The sequence below is a fragment of the Periplaneta americana genome, chromosome 2, assembly GCF_040183065.1.
Source record: "Periplaneta americana isolate PAMFEO1 chromosome 2, P.americana_PAMFEO1_priV1, whole genome shotgun sequence".
Classification (NCBI taxonomy): domain Eukaryota; kingdom Metazoa; phylum Arthropoda; class Insecta; order Blattodea; family Blattidae; genus Periplaneta; species Periplaneta americana.
In genome coordinates, this window is record NC_091118.1 from 38,598,909 (window position 1) to 38,620,436 (window position 21,528).

A 21,528-nucleotide genomic window follows, 5' to 3' on the forward strand; every position below is an offset into this window, starting at 1 on the left:
TTTCTCTACAGATTGCACGAAGGAGGAGTTGAGTCATTTCCTTGTCATCTCTGCGAGAAGAAGTTTGCATACAAGAGCACTTTGTACAAACACAGACGTCGAACACACGGCATTGACAATCCTCATATCACTTACAACACTTCCTTTAGTGATACGCAACTCTAAGAGTAAACCAGCTAAGTATGTCTGCAATCATTAGTAGGGTGACCAGATTTTGCATTTTTGGTGACCATGCGTTTCCATGTTGTTCATTGTTAGGTCCAAAATTCATGGCTTCGCAGTTAGCCCAGAGCAGAGGATTTTTCTTTGCACGGTAAAACCAAGTGTCCTATATCATAGATTTATGGCACATAAAATAACTCTGTCATGGAACAAGAGGACTGTTGGAATAAATTTACCAGCCCATATTAAACTCTTAAGTTACTTGTCCTTGATGAATAAGTGGTTACAATACGAGGTTTGCAGGTTCGAACCTGAATGAAGTTGATTGATTTTTAAACAAGTTAAAGATCATTAGTATGTCTTCCTTTAAAGGGATGTAAAATCGTTAATAGATTTATATAGATTGTACTCTGGTCATAATATTTTGAGCTAAAAACTAGATGTGACCTCAGTTTTTTGAGCTGAAAGTGGGCAGAAATCACAGATGTCTGCTGTTATGAACCATGGGGGGAGAATCAGAATGAGTCCATTGTCAGAAATGTCGCTAAATTTTTGGAGAAACTACACCTAGTGTCCTGCAAGAAATTTTTCAAAGTCCAATGATGTGACACTACGCATGCGCAAGACACAGATAAGTAAAGGAGCTACCATACCATAGATAAAGCTAGTGCACTAACAGTAACATGTACTTAAACCGTTTTAGCAGATACATTTTACAATAGCTCAACATAACAAATGGAGGTAGTTATATTGCATCGTTTAGAGTTTCATCTATGGAATTGTTGGCGACGCAGCTTCCCAAGTTCGAGAGTGGAAGAATTATAACTAATGAATGGTAGTTCGAAGTCAGTGACGACAGTATTTCCTGAGTTCGACCCCAGTATTACTATTCTCAATAACGTTGAGTTTTCTGCAATTTTTTATACCTATAATGATGAATTATATATCTTCGGGGCTTGAACTTTGTGTTAATTGGTTCCTATGTTGGTGATTCCATAGATGAACCGTCCCTACTGCAAACACAATCTTTGTAATAAGACAGCAGTCTTTTATACTCTTCACGTATCTTGTACTCTTTGCTCGAGCTGAACTGAAGATTGGCATAAGTAACAGCTTCTGTCACAGTGGAAGCAAATGAGTTAAGGTTGGTAGCGCAAAAAGTGCAAGAAGTATGTTGGCACCCATTCAGATATTAGAGCATAGCGGTACAAATACTGCAGTTGAGCCCAATTTTTTAATTTCTCTCTTCTTTTTTATATTTTAAAACTGATATTATTGTACCTTGTACAGTGCAAATAGTACGGTATTGTAAAACAGGAGTGGGCAGTCTTTTATTAGAAAACCCCCAAAATTTCCGACCATTCATAATTTAATGTAATTTTATAATTTCTCTCTATGGCTTGTTTTTTAAAATTAATATTAATTTATGCAGTGTAAACAGGATTTATTTTTAAGCGTATAAATGTATAATACGGAGTGAATGAGATTAGTGTCACCATTCTAGTGATCTCTGAATGCTATAGAGGTGGCCAGTCTCCTGCCAAACTGTGATCTTAATTTGCGGCAAAATAAACTCAAATAAACAGGCTTACTGTTAGTGACTGGTAAATCCGGCCCTAGAACTTGGAGAAGTTAGGGGTGGAAACTGCTCCCCATCCACCACACGCTTCAGTAGAGAGAGTTTGTCAGTCAGTTTATGGTTGTCAGGTGGTCAGGTTCTCAGTCTTGCCTTCCTGCCTGCCTGTGTGTTGTACGTATTGAAAACATTTGGTCTGGTGTTCTGTCGCGTTGTGCAATATATTACTAGCTCTTTAGTTTAGTTTTTGTTATAACAATTTAGTTTAGTTAGTGTGTTCTTCTTTATAATTGTTTGAAGTTTTTAGTAATAATAAATGTCGCCTTGGACTTACTCATTCGGTGTTAACATCCGACTCCCTGTGTCTTGTTTATCTGATTCCAATGCCAAGCCTGACTTGATAATTACTGATGATGACGCGTAATGATTCTTCGTTATTTTAGGCCTTTGTCCATTTCTTAACGATTCGAGGGAGTCTCGCTATCCTTTGGCAGGTCTTTGTACACAACTTCTTTCTTTGTCTTTGCCTTAACCAATCAACAAGTCCACTGCAGTCCAAGTTTCCAATACTGTTTTAATTACCATCCGTCACAAATGTTTGATGAAATAGTTAATTTCGGCGAACTAATGTATGTAGTAATTTACTAAGAGTCTTAGAAATCTTTTCAATCTTATTTTCCTTTTGATTTTGTTGTCAGAAATATTCAATGTGAATTCGTCTGTTCTTGCAATATGTCATTTCGGTTAATGTTTGAATTTCGGCATTTCTCATGTGGTTTAACCAAGTATATGCAACCGTTCGTATAGGGCTGTTTTTTTTTAAACAGCGCCCTTTTTTGTAACAGAAAATAAGCAAGTAATATGTAATAGTAAATAAAATATTCTAACAGGTTAATGTCTTCAGTTAATGGGATGGCTGTTATCAAATATAGCTAAAACGGTTTCTGAGGCTAATATAATTGAGGCAACAGCATTATGATTCGCCGGTGAGTAAAATGTTTTCTTTATCAATAGTAGCAGTAGCAGGGCAGTCTCTTCTCTACCCTCTACCTCTGTTTGTCACGTGTTTGTTGACAGCGTGCGGACTGTTAGAAGTGGAGTGGGTGAAATTCGTTACAGAGTCGGATTTACCAGTCACTAACAATACTTGATTGTCATTAAATTAAATTATGGTTTATTTAACAAAGGAAAACATCTGCAGGAGTTCTTTTACATGCCAGTAAATCTACTGACATGAGCCTGTCGCATTTAAGCAACCTCGAGCACAGAAGGCTAGCACTATACCAACTGCGCTACTGAGGCTGGCTTGATTGTCGTAATTGTTGGAAATGGTGATCTGCATTCAAGCTTGTTTCACATCTCTTCAGCACATTTCCGGACACTTTCTATTGTTAATTTTGTCTTATGTTCCGCATTTCTTCTTGGATGTTTTCCTTTGTCCCAGCTGCGTCTTCTGGAAACAAAAGCTTGTGCACTACTCGGGTTTTATATGTTTTAACTTTAGCAATTTAGTGGCGTGTTGAACTGAGGGTTTAGACATCCTTACCTGCTAAGCTAATTGGGGCAAATATTTTCAAGGGCTTTGTTCAAATCGAAAACCAATTCCGTCTATTTTTGCACTACTTAGACCTGTTCATTTACTTGAGGCTTCTTATTTTAACCGAGCCTTCTGGTTAAATATTTTCACGAATCTTTGTATTGTCTTATCCGGCACAAGAAAATAAAGGAAATTGGCGATGGAATTTTTGAAGGCACTTGTTGCACAATGTTCATTTTATTTTTATTTTTTATTTATTTATTTTTTTTGTGGAAGTGTTGCAAATAAAAATGCATTGTTCTGCAGCTGAGGATTGCAAGCAGGATCCATAAAATGCGAGAGCATGTAGGGAGGTTGCAGTCGACTGGTTTCATTGAATCTGGGTGACTTTTTGTTTCATCCATTCTGTATTACAGTATTGTAGGGCAGAGATGGGAGAATCTGTTATTACTAGAGCCTGGAAGTTAGGCAAAATGCCTTTTTTTAACTGAGTAGCTTTACGAAAGAGTTTAATAGAGAAAAACATGTTTCCCCATATTTCGAGACATTATTGTCAGTTTTTATTCCCCATCTTTTTTTTTTTTTTTGCTGCATTTGATAGGTATTTTATGCTATTATGTACATATTAAACAATCATGTTGTTGTTGTTTCAATGCCTTGCATTTAGCAATGAAGCCATTAGTAATACTTCTGAACTACAGTGTCTTCTGCAGATAGTGCATTGCAGGTCTTCAAGTGGCTCTCGTTCATCTCCTCTTGACTGTTGCACAGGGGACACAATATTAAACAATTATTATACAAGGAAAAAGTTGTACGAATTGCGAATATTTTAAAAGTATAAATGAAAACAATTTTTAATTTCATAATTGAAGCACCTGTTACAAAAGAGCCTGAGTGCTAATTTTTCAAAATAAAAAACAAAATTTATTTAACCAGGAAACAGCTTTAAATTGTTCATATTTCTTCTCCCTTTTGAAAGAAACTTCTCTACTATTTCCATAAATAAACTATTTGTAGTTAGAGTTGGCATACATTCTCAGTGGTGATTTATGACGTTTATTGTGTCAGTTTGTTGGCATCACTGTTCTAATTGTGCAAGTCTGAACAGGTTGCAGTGTACAGAAGCTGTAAGAAGAAGAGTTGTGCTGCACATCTGTTTTTTAAGTTGATTATTTAATGCTGCTGTATCAACTACTCGGTTATTAAGCGTCGATGGGACTAGTGATAGCGAGATATTTGGCGATATGAGACCACATCTGTTTTAAAATATAAGGTAAGTTTAATTCAGAATAGATATTTCATACATGCTGTTTTCAATGTAACATATGTAACCCAAACTTGAAAGTTTATTTTATGCAAGAAAGAACCATAAGAATTTTAAAAAACTGAACAACAGTGAGAAACTTTGTGTGTTTAATCAACTAGCAACAGAGGAATATCATTTAATGTCTTTTTACTTTAAAAAATAGGGAATTAATCAATTTCTCTATAGAAATGCTATTCTTCAATCCAACTTATACAAAATTTATTATGATTTTGTTTTTAATATAAGAAATAGTCACGTACTATTGGTTTTTAAATGTTATTTTTGAAATTAATTTTCATCTTATTGCAGATGTCAGTTCAACAGAAAGAGTAAGAAAATAGAGTGAGAAATCGAAGCAAAATGAAGAACTTCATAAAAAGTACTTGGAGAAAGAAGAGGAAAGAAGAACAGAGAAACTGAAAAGAAAAAAAAAATCGATAGATTCTAAAAAAATTGAAGTTGAAGCATTTGCTGACTGCTGATAGAGTACGGAAATGGAGGGAAAAGAAGAAGGCTGAGTCACAGAAGGAAGGTGTTACTATTCCTCACAAAATTTCAAATTACAAGTGTCCTCAATTTTTAGGTAGAGCTGTAAACAAAGTGAAAAAGGTAATGCCTAAGAGCCCCAGTAAAAGGTCAGCAGTAGTGAAGAAGCTAGTCAACAATCTGCTCCCAAATGTAAAGCTCTTATGCGGTGAACTTCACAAAAAAAAGTAATGTAACACCTAGGATTCTTGCAACTGACATTAATAAAGTAGAGTTTTTTTACAACCGTGATGACATAAGCCGACAAGCACCAGGACTTAGGGACACAACATCTATTAAAGATCTTTCTATGAGTAAACAGAAATTGATACAAAAGAGACACATGATCATGATGATAAAGGAGGCGTTTAATTTATTTAAACAGGACTTCCCTGAAATTGAAATAAAATTATCCAAATTCTATGAACTGCACGCGACTGCAGTACGTCCTCCTGTCATGATAAACACCGCATAATGTATGTGTCTATAAGTATCACAAAGACTTTAATTTCATAGTTCAGTCACTGCACAATAAAATCAACATTTTGCCAGTCAATGGAAATGAACTACTTATCAATGTTTGCTGTGATACTACAAATGAATTTTGTATGACTGGATTTTGTTCGCCGCTGTGAGGATCTTACTCATGTAAAATTTAAACAGATATTCCAGATTTTGCCTCAACCTACATTGAAGACCATTGGAATAAGAGTTTATTATGAATTTCCAAGTGAGATTGATATGTTTGAAAAACAATAATTTTATATTTATTACCAGATTTTTTTACTTTATTGTAGTTTTATTTATGCATAAGTTCATTATACCTGTAATATAAATGTAACAACCATTCTTATGTAATATTAGATCATTTAGGTCTCAGTTGGAGAATGTAATATACGTAACATTTAGTGTAACGTAAAGAAATGCCTTATATCTTTTTAATTTGGTTCCTGGTTTATATTTTCTTTATGTCAGTTTAAAGCTCAAGGTTTTGGCACTGCCTGAAATTCTAATAGAAATTTAGATCTTCAAGAGACTACATGTAATCACATATCCATTTTTGTAACGTACGTAACAGCCAACTATGAAAAGATGTTATGTGATTTACTGAAGTTTACAATATGTACGTACTGTATATGCTCAATGGAGAATAAATTACTCTGTGTTTGGTAACGTCAGATTTTTTTTTTCCTATATCATTATTATAGGATTGTAAATACAATCTCAATGTAACATACGTAACCATGAAATGGCTAAAAAATTAAAGAAGATAATGTAGATAATGTTACGTTATTTTTGTTTAGGAACCAGTACAAGTTACATACCAGTCTGTCTTTTCCTCAGATAATAAGCTTATTGAACTTAGAAATGCGTAATGTAAACGACATTGCGAAGAGTAAGAGTCTGTTGTTAGAAAGACCCCTAAAATTCTGACATTTCTTAAAAGAATATAGTTTTTCATTCATGTTTCTTAAATGAATGAATTTTTTAATATGCTGCTCTTTCTTGTATTTTAAAACTGATATTATTTTGTGAAATGTAAATGGCTGAAGTTGTTTGTTTCTTCTCGTGATATTTTAAAATCATACTCATCACAAATTTAGTGTAATTTAGAAATAGATTTTTGTAAATTATTTTTAATTTCTTGAATTATCTCTTTATCATCCACATACAATAATACTAGGGTCACTTACTAAGTCATGGCAACTACGTATTTTTTTCCGCAAAATCCCAGACAGCGATCCACATTTTTTGATATTCAGCAATGACATTGAGATGTATGATACTTAGCCTATTGATGCCGTTAGATGGTGTAGATATTCAAGAACAGAAGAGGAAGGGATGCGTGAAAGTCAGTTGGTTTTGAACCGTTGTCAAGTATGGATGTCAGTCGGCTAGAATAACAAGCATATACGTAAAATAGCAGTGCTTCGCGGTCAAAATGCGAGGAAATGTCATGCACAACTCATAGAAGCTGTTGGAGATCGTGCTCTCCCGTACAGAAACATCCCAAGTTGTTGAACAATGCAATCATCCTTCATGATACTGCAACAGTCTATACAGCAGACATTGTTAAGACCTGTTTACGGCTCTGGAGATGGGAAGTACTAGATCATCCCTCCTACTCGCCTGATCTATCATCATGCTATTTCGATTTGATACCGAAATTGAAAACTCCATTGCATGGAAGATGCTTCCATACACAAGAAGACATCGCTAATGCAGTGCAACGCGAGATTTCCATGCTATACAATGGAGCAGCTGATGGTATTTGTTGCCTTTCTCATCGTTGGCAGTGAACGGTTGATTGCCTTGATGATTACTTCGAAGGTTCTTAATGTGTTAATGTGCGTGCAGATTATTGTGCTCAACATTATTACGGTTGATGAACTTTTTTATTTTTACTCTTCTCCTTGTCTACAATGCTTTCTGAATAAACATTGTAAGAGACATTATTGGTAAAATACATTGTGTATTTGTCTTATGTTTGTATAACAAAACATTTGCCTGCAAAAGAAATAGTTGCCATGACTTAGTAAGTGACCCTCGTATATTCAAATAGGATTTATTTCCTAGCTTGATCCCTGTAAGTTTTTGACTTTTCTACTTTTGGTCATAACTAATAATAAATAAATTCGTGGCGCAACAGCCCAGAAAAGACCAAGGCTGCCAGCCAACTGCTGACCTCATGTCTACATGCATCATGATCATCCAACCAGTAAGAGGGTAATGTGTGGTTAGCATGATGATTCCCCCAGCCATTATAGCTGGCTTTCGAAATCGAATTTCAATACTCACTGTAGCTTCCCAAATTGAAGATGATGCTGGATGGAGTACCTGTCCCATACACTGGCCCAAATTTCGTCCCTCATGAGGAATCGCTAGTCTAAGGCATGATGCTTTCTTAGACCATGAAACTATGACGTTGGACTCAGATCATCAATATTAAAAAGTGTTAGAGTCGACGGCAATTCGGAAGGCGGTTGTCTGCTAGCGTTTGCGTCGAGAGAGACAGATAGAGAGAGCAAGGCAGCGTACAACATTGCCACATTGTACTTCATGAGCACGTGCAATACAAATAGCGCAGGAGAGAATTTAATTATCGAAATACAATAATGACTTTAGCCATTGATTACTGTAAGCATGACACCAAACAAACCCTGTTTCCTTCACTAACAATATTCTTTGCACGGTTCTCAATCCCACACCACATGCTTCTACAGTCGTTTCTTGCATGTTGGCAACGTTGCTGCCAGCATCAAGATGTCTGGCAGCGTTCTGCTAGTTAACGTTTTTAAAATAATTATACACCTTAAACACTATTTTCCGCGCCTGCTTGTGTAATACTTGTCTTTTTATAGTATCTCCTTCCATTTATTTACCTTACATACACACAGTAAATGTTAGTTTTACTTATTCAATGTATTGAAACACTCGCACGTGAACAAACGAACTCGGGAAGTGCTTGTTATAGACTGATTCTGATTGGTTGTACTGTACAAGCTTGTGACGTCACATACCAGAAATGCTACGGCGCATATAGAAGCTAACCGCCTTCCAAAATGCCATCTAGTCTAGCAAATGTTATGCAAATCTGAAGTATCTGGTCACCCTAATTGTACTTCCTACATTTATGAAAATAAAAACATGTCAATTTACTTTTAATCAAACAGTTTGAAGGTGATTAAGTATGAAAATTATAATCATCCATAAGAATCTTATAGAAATTTTGGAAGAATTTTTTTTCTCTTCCAGTGATACACAGCACTTCCATATCAGTTTATTAACAGAGATAGGTTTAATTCTTATCTGCTAAACTTGTCAGTTTCATCTGATACTTTTGAAAACCACATGCTATCTTATGTACCAGGATTTACCATGAAAGTTGGTGTTTGCTTTGTTCATAGTACAGTCAACTCTCGATAATTCGCTGTAATTAATCTCGAAAATCTCGAATTATTCGCAAATTCTTTTATTACTTTTCAAAGTTCAGTGGAAGTTACTCTGACAGGTTTAATTACTGAAATACACTTCAAAATCAAGTGCAAAATGTAAAACAGTGCAAAACATTTTGAAACATCGATGAAATTTCCTACATTACAAGCTCAAATATATTGAACATTTTGCAATTAAATTATGCTACGTATATTTTAGCATTATGCTACGAGACGTGAATTCTGCTATGCATAGCATAATTATGCTACAGTTGGCAATTCTGGTGTGGGGAGTGAGAGGAGAGAAGTTTGAGAGAAAGCAAAGAGCATAAATAGAGTAAAAACGGAAATGATAACATTACTTCCTCCAAAGGAACGCGAATTATCTGCAAAGTGAATTAACCACATGTGAATTATCGGGAATCAACTGTAGTTGATCAAAAGTCCAAAAAGATATTGACATCATACCAAGAAAAAAATTTTTCCAACTTAGGTTTCTGAGCTGTGATGGAATGGGGTAATTATATTTACACTTTATTTTGCAGTTGATATCGGTGGTGTAATGGTTACCATATTTGTCTTGTAACACAAGTATTGTGGAGTCAAATCTGGAAGTGCTAAGTATGACTTACATTGAATGAGAAAGTAAAGCCATTGATTTTGTGTGGAGAATTTACTGTCTCTAAATCTGGCCTCACATGTTCAGAAATACTGTCAGACAGTAATATTGACCTTATGTTGACCATATTCATGAGAAAATCAGATACAGTAGACTCCCGATTATCCATCATCCATGGATCTATGGGACAAGGATGTTGTCAGAACACAAAATTGGTCGGATAATAAGAGGAGCAAAAGAAACTTCATTGAGACAAAAAAAAAAGTAAAAACATTGCATTTTCTTTAATTGTAGGACAGATAAAAGGGTCCTTTTTCGTCTTCTTAGCAGAACCAAACCCACATAAGAGTGCCAATTTTGTTTTTCTTAAAACTTTACGATCTTTAAAACATCTTCCTTCTCCACTGTGATTGAATGGCATTCAAACTCTTTTCAGTTTTTTCTCCAGTCTTTTATTGTGGTACACCAAATCCTAATTCTACGAACTGCAATATTTAATACGAAAGCGAGAATGAGGTATGAGAGAGAATAAAAGAGAATAGATAGAAAGTATATACTGGGTGTTCAGTTCAAAGTGTGTCATGGCTCGCTGTATGCCGTCACGTGGCTAGTCGATGAGCCTAGATAATTCAATCTTCCTACACTTCCGCAGAGGTGTATTACTTATCTGCCAGAGACATTGCCTAGCAAGTACGGCGTTCATTCAGAAGAATACTTATCGATACGTACGGTAACGCCTGTAGTGGCAGGAATGTGAACTGTTTCGAAACATGTACTGAGGTGAGTTTTTTCTTACTGTCGGGATATGGGGAGAGGGTTAAGACGATTACTTACGTATTTGTTGACATTAACTTCGACAGTCAACATGACACGGAGCATTTGATTTGTATTGTGGAATGTTGCAGTACGCAACCGATGATAACAAATACCCTGCGTACGACTTGGCCGCGCAAAACACAGTTCGAAAGAGATTATGGTAGCACACAGACTGTACAGACCGCCATCTGTTGCTACGACGTTCAAGTTATACCGTACACGTTCTCAAGTTCAGATTGAAGAACGCCTTAAATAATAGGCAACTTCTCTGACACAAAAGCTGAAACTCGCTTCAAATCGCTGACTCATCAACAGTGACGTCATGACACACTTTGAAATGAACACCCAGTGTATGTATGTGTATATATATATATATATATATATATATATATATATATATATATATATATATAAATTCAGTTAAAACAGAAGAATAGGAAGTAATCAAGAAATACTTGGCAAATGAATATATTAATTGAAAAGAGGGTAATGTATCAAAGGTATGGTGGATCGAAAAGCAGAAATGTGAAGATCCATCATAACTGTGAATTGTAAAGTTGGCTGACAAATATCATATCATATATATCAAAACTCTACAAACAGACTCATCCTTATCAAGCCATTGAAGAACTTCGAGTTTCTGTTGCAATGAACACATAACACGTTTTCGTTTTTTGCCTCGAAACTCTTTTTCTTAATAGTTTTATCAGTGTTGATGGCAGTATGTGAGCACACATTGTCATGCAACAAAAGAACTTCTTCTGGCAATAAGTCTCGGTGTTTGGTTCGGTTTGCAGGTTTCAACTTATTGGTCAGCATCTCACTTCTCTTAGTAATGTTGCAGTTCTTGTGAATCCCAGAAAAGTGTGAACATCACTTTTCCTGTGGAGAGTGACTCTTGAATTCCATTCTGACTGGCGATTCGGGGTATTTCCATTCCATGCTCTGACGCTTGCTTTCAGGTTCAAAGTGATGAATCCACGTTTCATCTTCAGTGACTGTTCGTTTCAGAAAAGCTTCATCTTCGTTAACATGGCAGTCCAGTAAGCATTGGCAGACAGACACATGATTGTGCTTGTGCTCATCAGTGGTTTCCAGACTTTATGAAAGCCAAGCCTGTTATGAATAATGTCATATGCAGAACTGTGACTAATTTTTCTATGGTTTGCCACTTCATCGATAGTTACTCTTCTCTTCCAGCGTATTCCGAATCTCACCAGACCGGTGGACAACAATGACGTCACGCTGCAGCAAAATAGGAACAAAAGTCCTGGAAGGTTCGATGACTATCATGGGGCTGTACAAATTGTTGTCTGTGCTACGCTAGCAAGATTTTGCGAAATTTCCGTACTGTCATCTCGTTTAAAGGAAAGAAAGCATAAACAATTTATTTCTTGAAACAGTAATAATATCTGGTCTGTTGACATGTTCGCTCATAAGCCATTAACATATTGTTTTTACGTTGTGCTCATTACAAACAATACAGCAGAACACACCGTCATGACACAACAGTGCACAATGTCATTCGTCTGCTAATTCCCGCCCTATACGAGAACCAATCAGATTCACTGATGGCGGCTGATGGAGATTGCCACCACCTCTGCAAGCTGATGGAACCGGTGCGACACCGGTGGATCCTCAGTGACGTCATCGTTGAAGTTCGGAACACCGTGATGCCATCAGATTGCCCATCGCTGAGATTCGGAATATGCTCTTCGTCTGAATCATGGCACGGACTTGCTCAATGTTGGCATCACTAGTGGATGTGAATGGGTGTCCTGCTCTTTCCTCAGCCTTCATGCTTGTCTGATTATTTTTTAACTTTTCAATCCATTTGTACACACTTCGTCGCGATGAAACATTGTTCCCATGGATTTTGGCTCCTGGTACACCTTCAGACGACAAAAAACGGATCACTGCACGCTGTTCTTCTTTTGTGCAAACAGAGAGAGATGCAGCCATGTTTACTGTGCAACAGCGCAACACTAAATGGAGTGATTACAGTGATACATTCCATAAGCTGAGACAAAGGCACCACCTGTCAATGTATGCACACACAAATTTGTTCAGCCAATCTACATAAATACAATAAATAATGTTAAAATGTTCAACCTTATGACTTATCAATTTAATATTAACATTTGTTAATACTCGTACATGTTAAATATAAATAATGTATAAACGTTTTCGCCTTTTACGTCATCAACTTGCTTCTACGATATCTAAATTACATAGTGGAAATTTTGTTTTCTGTTACAGTAAGCCATCAAATAGGTGTTATAATAATAAGGAATAATATGTACTGTAATAATGGCTCACGAGTTTTATGTATTTTACTTGTTGGAAAAATGTTCAGGTTATAAATAAATCTACATGTAGGCCTATAAGTAATTACATTCTATTTAGTATTGAAATACATAAAACTCATGTTACAATGGTTTCAGTTACATGTGTATTTCAATACTAAATAGAACATAATTAGTTACACAATGTAGAGTCATTTATAACCTAAAAATTTTTCCAACAAGTAAAACACATAAAACTCGTGAGCCATTATTACAGTACATATTTTATTACTTATTATTATAACACCAATTTGATGGCTTACTGTAACAGAAAACAAAAATTTCCACTATGTAATTTAGATATCACAGAAGCAAGTTCTATCTGATGATGCCGTAAAAGGCGAAAACGTTTATACATTATTTATATTTAACATGTATTAACAAATGTTAATATTAAATTGATAAGTCATTTTAACATTATTTATTGTATTTAATAACTGACTTATCTGAAAATCAAAACATGAATTGTAAAAAACAATCTACATAAGATTAAAACAAAAGTGCGAATACTTATTGGCTTACCCTTGTATAACATTAAGATTATATCATCTCTGACAGAACAAGTTAAGTTCCAGATATTTCACTTTGAACAATAGATGCCATTCAACACAGCATCACAGTCTACTATATACAGTCACGAAGCTTGAGTTTTGAGGGTGCTAGAAACAATAGGCTGTGACGGTACTATTTTGCATTGCCTGTAATGAGGCAATATTAGCGATCCTAGTGGTGAGCAACTACCTAATGTTTGCATATTTACTACGTATTGAGCTTCGCGACTGTATATACTAGACTGTGACAGCATGTCCAGGCGCCAAATCTAATTTTAGGATAAAGTATTTGTCTCCTGCTTTTTGATATTGCCATGTAAAAAGAAAGTTTTTTTTTTTTTAAGAAGTGAACTCAACCATATATCTACCATACATAAAGACTGCTATTTCCGAATAGGCAAAATTTACCGACCTTCCTCGTCTTTATGTCCATGCCATATCTGCAAGCATCCTCGTCTGTCATACTGTGATAGGCTTAATGAATTTCGTATTTCATGTGGTCCTCATGACAAACGAAATTAACGTCATAGAGGTATTAATTGATCATATCTGAATATACTGGAAACAAACCCAAAATGTTTGTAACAAGAACACAGTTGTTCGCCTTTTTAAGTTTTGGTATGATGTCAGTTTTGTAATAAAATGTTCATTGCTCTGAATGAATGGTGAATTATTCAGAAGTAGTGTGGATTGGACTCGACCCATTTCTGGTGAAAACACGTAGAAGAAACAAGCAGACTATGATAATGTAAGTACAATATAAAATGATGCTTTCTCCATAAATCTAGAATAACATAGCACATAGCTGGACACAAACAAACAGGCATAATAGCTCCAATGTGCAAAAAGAATCATGGACCTGTATAGAAAATACAGGGAAGTTGCGCATATAGCCTGCTCAGATGAATTTTTACCGGCAATGGGTAAAGTTCAATCCAAACCTGTTCTGCAAATTTTAATTTCTTAGATGAAAAATAATGATAGTATGTGAAACATCATCAGTTTGGTACACTTAGGCCGGGTGCACAACGTGACGCAACATTTTGTCTGCTGGTACTTGTATCTCATTGATTTCTTATGATGTGATGCACACAGAATCAGACGTGACAAGACGGTTGCGAGCAGACATGAGGAGACAACATTGGATGACTGCTTGAACTTCGTTGCAAGCAGACGGTCTGATAACTATAGCGTATTGTGTATGTGTGAGTAGCCACATCCACGATTACATGCTTCCTCTATCTACAGACACTGTTGTTGTGTAGAGCACATTATTCAGAATGGAGCTCGATGCAGATAAATTAGTTGTTTTGTACAGGAAAGATATGTTCTGTACAATCCCACTTTGAAACAATATCACGAAAATAATGTGGTTTTTAAAAATATGGGAGATGAAAGCACCAGGCGAATGATAATACTTACTTACTTACTTACATACATACTTACTTACTTACTTACTTACTTATTTACTTACTTACTTACTGGCTTTTAAGGAACCCGGAGGTTCATTGCTGCCCTCACATAAGCCCACCATTGGTCCCTATCCTGAGCAAGATTAATCCAGTCTCTATCATCATATCCCACCTCCCTCAAATCCATTTTAACATTATCTTCCCATCTACGTCTCGACCTCCCCAAAGGTATTTTTCTCTCCAGCCTCCCAACTAACACTCTATATGCATTTCTGGATTCGCCCATACATGCTACATGCCCTGCCCATCTCAAACGTCTGGATTTAATGTTCCTAATTATGTCAGGTGAAGAACACAATGCGTGCAGTTCTGTGTTGTGTAACTTTCTCCATTCTCCTATAACTTCATCCCTCTTAGCCCCAAATATTTTCCTAAGCACCCTATTCTCAAACACCCTTAACCTGTGTTCCTCTTTCAAAGTGAGAGTCCAAGTTTCACAACCATAAAGAACAACTGGTAATATAACTGTTTTATAAATTCTAACTTTCAGATTTTTTGACAGCAGACTGGATGATAAAAGCTTCTCAACCGAATAATAACACGCATTTCCCATATTTATTCTGTGTTTAATTTTCTCCCGAGTATCATTTATATTTGTTACTGTTGCTCCAAAGTATTTGAATTTTTCCACCTCTTCAAAGGATAAATTTCCAATTTTTATGTTTCCATTTCGTACAATATTCTCGTCACGAGACATAATCATGAAATAATAATAATAATAATAATAATAATAATAATAATTTGTATGTCTACTGCCCTGGTCTACACTATCACTCATTATTGATTTAAAATATTTTTTATTATTGTGGCTCGTGAAGTAATCATAAATGAGGTGGGATATGATGATAGAGACTGGATTAATCTTGCTCAGGATAGGGACCAATGGTGGGCTTATGTGAGGGCGGCAATGAACCTCCGAGTTCCTTAAAAGCCAGTAAGTAAGAAGTAGTCATAAACATACAAAATGACGTTTGTGCACTACATTAGTAGTATTTACTGTAATTATAAGACACTTTCAATTGTATAGATTTTTAGGCGTATTAGGAAATAATAACTAAATACAATATAATTTCTGACTTATACAGTCTCATTCATTGATGCCATTTTCTAGCCTGGGCCAGTTTTCCAAACCCACACAGCAGCAGATCACTTCTCGCGAACAGTCAATGTTAAGCTGTTGTGAGGTGTTGTGAGATACTATAAAGTGAAATATTGTGTCACGAAGAGCCGCACCGCATCTGATTCTGTGTGCACCCGGCCTTTGCATTGTCAGACTTGTAGCATGAAAAGTTCGAAATTAGATGGACTTGGATAAAGATCATTGCACATCTTGATGGCATGAAGGTACATGTAGATGGTGCTGATGATTAAAGAGGTTTGTTTGAAGTAAATTTACGTAGAGTACATAAGTTTTATCCATTGCACAATGTAAGTAGAGGTGATTGATCTTTACCATCCTCTGCAGTATGATATGTAAAAGTCTATGATTGCTTTACCACAGCTATTGTAACTATTTATTTACAGAAATATTTTTTATATTAACAAAATGTTTGTATTATTGATATATAGATGCAGTTACCTAGTCCTTAAAGTTATATGCTGATTGTATTCACTTTAGTGGAGTTGCATGTAAAGTTTACTTTTATGTATTTTTATTAGCTATAAATAAAGAAAGAAGTGATGTTTTTTATATGTCATATTTATGATTTGAAATGGGTATGGAGAAAAAGAATGTGTCTGTTGTTCTTCTTGAACTCCTGTTTTCATCATGATCATCATTTGTCATTTTCATCTTCAGTGTTATAATTAGATCTCGGATGTTCACGCAAATGCCCTTTTTTCCCCCCTGTGCCTAAAAACAAAAACATTAAAAAATATTTATATGCTACATATGCAGAATGCCCAATTTATCTTGTGCACCTATTATAACATTTTTGTTTGGATAGGTATTGGAACTTTTTGTTTTTGAGAGTTACGTTAGAACGAGGGGCTAACATGAGTGTAGAGATTTGGTGCATGTAACTACATTATGGTACAAGATACACATGACGTCATCAATTTTTCAAATAGCACTACATACTTTAATCATGTTACAGTGATTACTCACATTAAGATGATTTCAAAAATGTATCAATGTGCCGTTTGTTGTGGTGCCCCATCCATTTTTTGCATTAACTTACACAAAACGAAAGACGACCGACGTCCGTACACGTCGTGTGTTGTGTGTTTGCTGTCTTAATATGTAAACAAACCACAACAACTGTCGACGCCACAATCCACTACAGCGGCCTGCACGTTCTCCGGACCTGTCGCCACTCTACTTCTTCCTGTGCGGAACTTGAACAGTGTATACCAGAACATTCTGACAACACCAGACGACATGCAGCAACGCATTCGACAGGCTTGTGTGTCCATTCAGCCAGTATGTTGTTGGCAGTCATACGGTCTTTTAGGGAACGCCTTCGAATGTGCATTAATGTGAATGGTTAGTTAGTTAATGGGGTTTAGAAAGGGCGCGTCAGCTACTATGGCTATTTGCGCCCTTATCTAAAATCATTCACTAAACACGAACACAATACAATAACCAGAATGCTTAAAAGAACTAAAAAGCATTGTCACGGTTAAAACGAGGCAAACAAATGCAGTTTCAACAAGGTGAAGCATAAAAACCATAAATGTGAATGGTCACCATTTGGAACATTCTGTGACTCTCAAAGCATAACCACAGTATAGAGAACATACTGTGGCATAAGATTATCACATTGGAAGTACGTTTTGGTTTCGTTTTGTTGTTATTGATTAGGAAGATGACATTGTGCTCATTTTTGAACTCGTCTTAATGTGTGTAATCAATGTAACATGATTAAAGTATGTAGTGCTGTTTGAAAAATTGATGACGTCACGTGTACCTTGTACCATAATGTAGTTACATGCACCAAATCTCCACACTCATGTTAGGCCCCTCGTTCTAACAACACTTAAAAACAAAAATTCCAATACCTATCCAAACTAAGAAGTTATAATAGGTGCACAAGATAAATGGGACACCCTGAATGGGGTCAATTTGGCGAAGTTTTATAGTTCCTAAAAATGTATATTTGACGGTTACTGCCTATTTCTGTACCATAATCCTAAAAGTGTATATTTTAGATATTTTTCTCCTGTATATCCTTGTTTAATTTTTTTCTTAATTTATTAACTTGCGTTAAATTTCTCACATAGAGGAAAAATATAGGAGCAATACGCAATATCATAAAATATGAAACTTTGCAATATTTTTCTCGTATTAAATAGTAATAATACATATTGGCTATTTCATAATAGCCGTGTAGTATTCAATGAGGTGGGCGAGACCTCATACAAAATGAATATGTGAAATATTCCAAAGTTCAAATATGCACCTGAAGTATCAGTGGATATCGAACGTTCTTTTTCTGCATATAAAATGGTTTTAAGCAGCAAGAGACCTAGCTTAGATTCCACTCATTTAGAAATAATTCTTGTAATTCATTACCATGCCAGACAGAACAAACTGGAATGAAAGTATTAAACAGAAAGAGAAGTTAATTAGCTCATTATCCTGTTAATATTTGAAGTTTAATGTTTTATATATTTTTAGTCATGAAAGTGACTGATCAAATGTTTATGCAATGCTTACTTTGATTCCTTAGTGTACCGTAATTGCCTTCAGTAGAACCCCGATTATCCATCTCCCTATTAACCGATTGGCGGATTATCCGACTGTCTTTTTCTTGCTATTATTTTCTTTTTATAGCTACAGAAACATATGAAGTATTAATTCTGTGCGTTATAGTAGTACGTATTTTGTCTAGAGTGTTATTACAAATCTTTACACTTACACAGTTTGGTTTACTGTTCAAGTTGCCGTACTGTACGATTTCAAGACAAAATGTATTTTATAAGCAGGGGCGGCCCGTCCCTATGTGCTATAGTGCTACAGTACAGTGATATTTTTTGCTCAAATAATGTATTTGTAATACTATAGTATCTGATCTGTCATTTAACAATTTCCCGTGGTTATATTCATGACGCATTATCGAGTGTTTAGTCTTGGCTGTTCGCTCTTTGGTGCCTCAGGAGGTTCGTTGTGCTACTCTGAACTTCGTGAGAATGTAGACATTTATGCGCATGTGCGAAGCTGAAATCACTGCTCTGATTGGCTATTTTTACGCGGGAAAGTGCTGTAGTCAGTTTCAGCACAACACAGCTTGGAGATTGCAAAAGTAAAGCGTAACGAAAGAATGCTTGTTTGTGGAAGAACTCGGAACTATTTACAATATATTTGGTAATTGAAATATCAGACTGCTGCTGCCATCTACCTGTAGGCCTATGAGGTTCCTCCTGAATCAGCTAGCAAGCAACGGAAAATAGAATCCTAGAAAATTGAAGCCAAGGAAGTATGTGATTGTATAATTCAGGAAACTACTCACCGTTTCCAGTCTTTAAGCTACCTAGACGCAACAAAATTGTTAAACAGCAACATTTTTGAGAATTTTTCGTATAATATTCGTGAACACGAACTTGACGTTGCTGTCAACAGCTATGCTATACTTAACAAAAGAGTGTTAATGACGCAACTTGGAGTTCTATACGGAAAACTCGACGTCCGAAATATAGATGGAGCTGTTCAATTGTTACAGTACATAGTCTCCAACAATTTACAGTATTCATTCCGTGAAGTAATGAAGTTGTTAAAAATATTTTGTTTACAACACCAATGACCACTGCTGAGCCAGATGGATGTTTTTCTTGCTTGAAACGCATAAAAACGGTTTCTAAGGAACACTATGTCCCAGGATCGTCTCACTGCTATTGCAATACTGTCAATAGAAAAGAGTATGATGTTTAACACCAGGGTAATTGGCAAGTTCTGCAGTAGGAAGGAACGTCGTATGGACTTCATATTTCGTCACTAGGCGAGTCTTAAATTAAGATAAATACATATAAGTGTATATAAGCCAATATAGAGTTCGTAGCACACTAATTATTTTGACCACCAGCCGCTACTGTTTATAAGTATCAAAAGAAAACTTGTTGTGCTAAGTATCGAAAAAAGTGCAAATACTTTAGTGGTTTGGGGAAAGAGAAACTGTGGCTCATCTCGCATCACAATACGAAACTGTTGTTATAACTGTGCTCGATTTAAGGGGACTGGGTAGTGATGCCCTTGCGATTAAAGAATTTAAGTACAAAAGTTTAGTTCAGTATTTCTAGGCTTCTAGTGTTCAGAGTTGAATAAAAATGTTCATGGTTATACAATCAATCATTCTGAATTTAGTGGTATAAAAGACAATTAATTGGTTTTGTATCCAAGTACAAAAGAAAGGCCCTAACTGAAACCCTGTTTTCCCACTTTGGTAAATGTACCTTATTCTTCAGGTTCACATAACTTGGTACAATCTTCGCTCATGTGCCTTATATTTTTTTAAGTTATCAAGTAATATATATAGTAAATTCTAAAGCAAAATTTAGTTAAATATTTCACCCTTAGTGAGACAGAAAAAAAAATATTGAATTTTGATTGACAATTTTTGTCATTTTTTAAATGCATATATATTTTTTCTCGTGTTATGTATATGATACTCATAAACCCTTAGGTGTACTTTGTATAACACAGCTTGCAGAAAACATTGTGAAAATTTCATGTAAATTGATTCAATAGATTCAGAAAAAAATGCACTTAAGTTTGAAAAATATGTACTTACGGAAAATTGCATTTAAAAAAGAAGGATGTATGATTTACATGTACCGCCAAATTTAAAGTGGCCATTTAAAGGACTTATCTGCAGAGATACTCCCACCATCTATATATTGTTTTATAGAGCAAGTTTTGTACTTAAAAAAAACACAAACTAAAAATTCGAATTCTTGACTCCTATTCACTACCCAATTCCCTTAATAAGAATCAAGCATAAAGTGTATAAAGTATGTGAATCTACAACACGAGACCTCTACTATTCCAATCTTTCCGCTGAAAGCCATTACAAGGAGTTTTCTTGCACCTTAAAAACACATAACCGAACTTAAATGAGTGAACTAATCCACTACCTAGCGTGTTAAACAGAAGACCATGGAGGAAATTCCCAAAGTTCAAGTATTATTCACATAATTTACGAAAATTTTTATGGTACGGATTATCCGATGTTTTCGATTAACCCTTCATTCCATCCCTTTCATTACCACGGATGATAGAGGTTCTACTGTATTTTGTCTTTTTCCGAGGTCTAGTTATAATTGAAGAGTGTGATCTCAGAACTCCCTCAGCCCATTTTATGGCCATTTTTATGATTTATACATATACTGTATATGATTATGTTTGAGACTTCTGTCATATTTTAAGCTTGGTTTCTTCCAAAATAACGCCAATCCTTGTCTAAAAGTTTCTGTTATTGTTCACGCCACTTAAAAACTCGCTCCATCGTAGACCAGTGGATAAAGAAACTAGCCCACTCCTTTTATAAATGGACTTATCGTGTTTTGGGATCACGCTCTTCAATTGTTTCTGTCTTGTAATTTTAATTATTCTTATCGATATTCTTTCAGCAAGAATTCATACGTACAGAATTTTCTATTGATAAGTCTCCCCAGTATCTCTGCTGTTTCTTTCTGTTGGTGGGAGGAGAGGTATTTTTCGCCAATTTACAGGCACCATGATAAATGGTG

The 21,528-nt window shown here is 35.5% G+C and overlaps 1 protein-coding gene across 3 annotated transcripts in view; it reads left to right on the top strand.

Annotated features, from left to right (window-relative positions):
- LOC138692741 (zinc finger protein 726-like) overlaps nt 1-16,534 on the top strand; it is a 33,699-nt gene extending 17,165 nt beyond the window's left edge. Inside the window, exons 5-6 of one of the 3 annotated variants that reach the window (XR_011330126.1) lie at nt 12-4,548; nt 4,891-16,534. Coding sequence is in view for 2 of the 3 variants with exons in the window: in XM_069815944.1 (XP_069672045.1) it covers nt 12-165 (154 nt within the window). In the remaining variant the exon portion in view is untranslated. Of the gene's footprint in view, nt 1-11 lie in introns of all 3 variants that reach the window. The other 2 variants (XM_069815944.1, XM_069815937.1) reach the window with 2 other exon arrangements.
- Nucleotides 16,535-21,528: the final 4,994 nt, after the last annotated feature.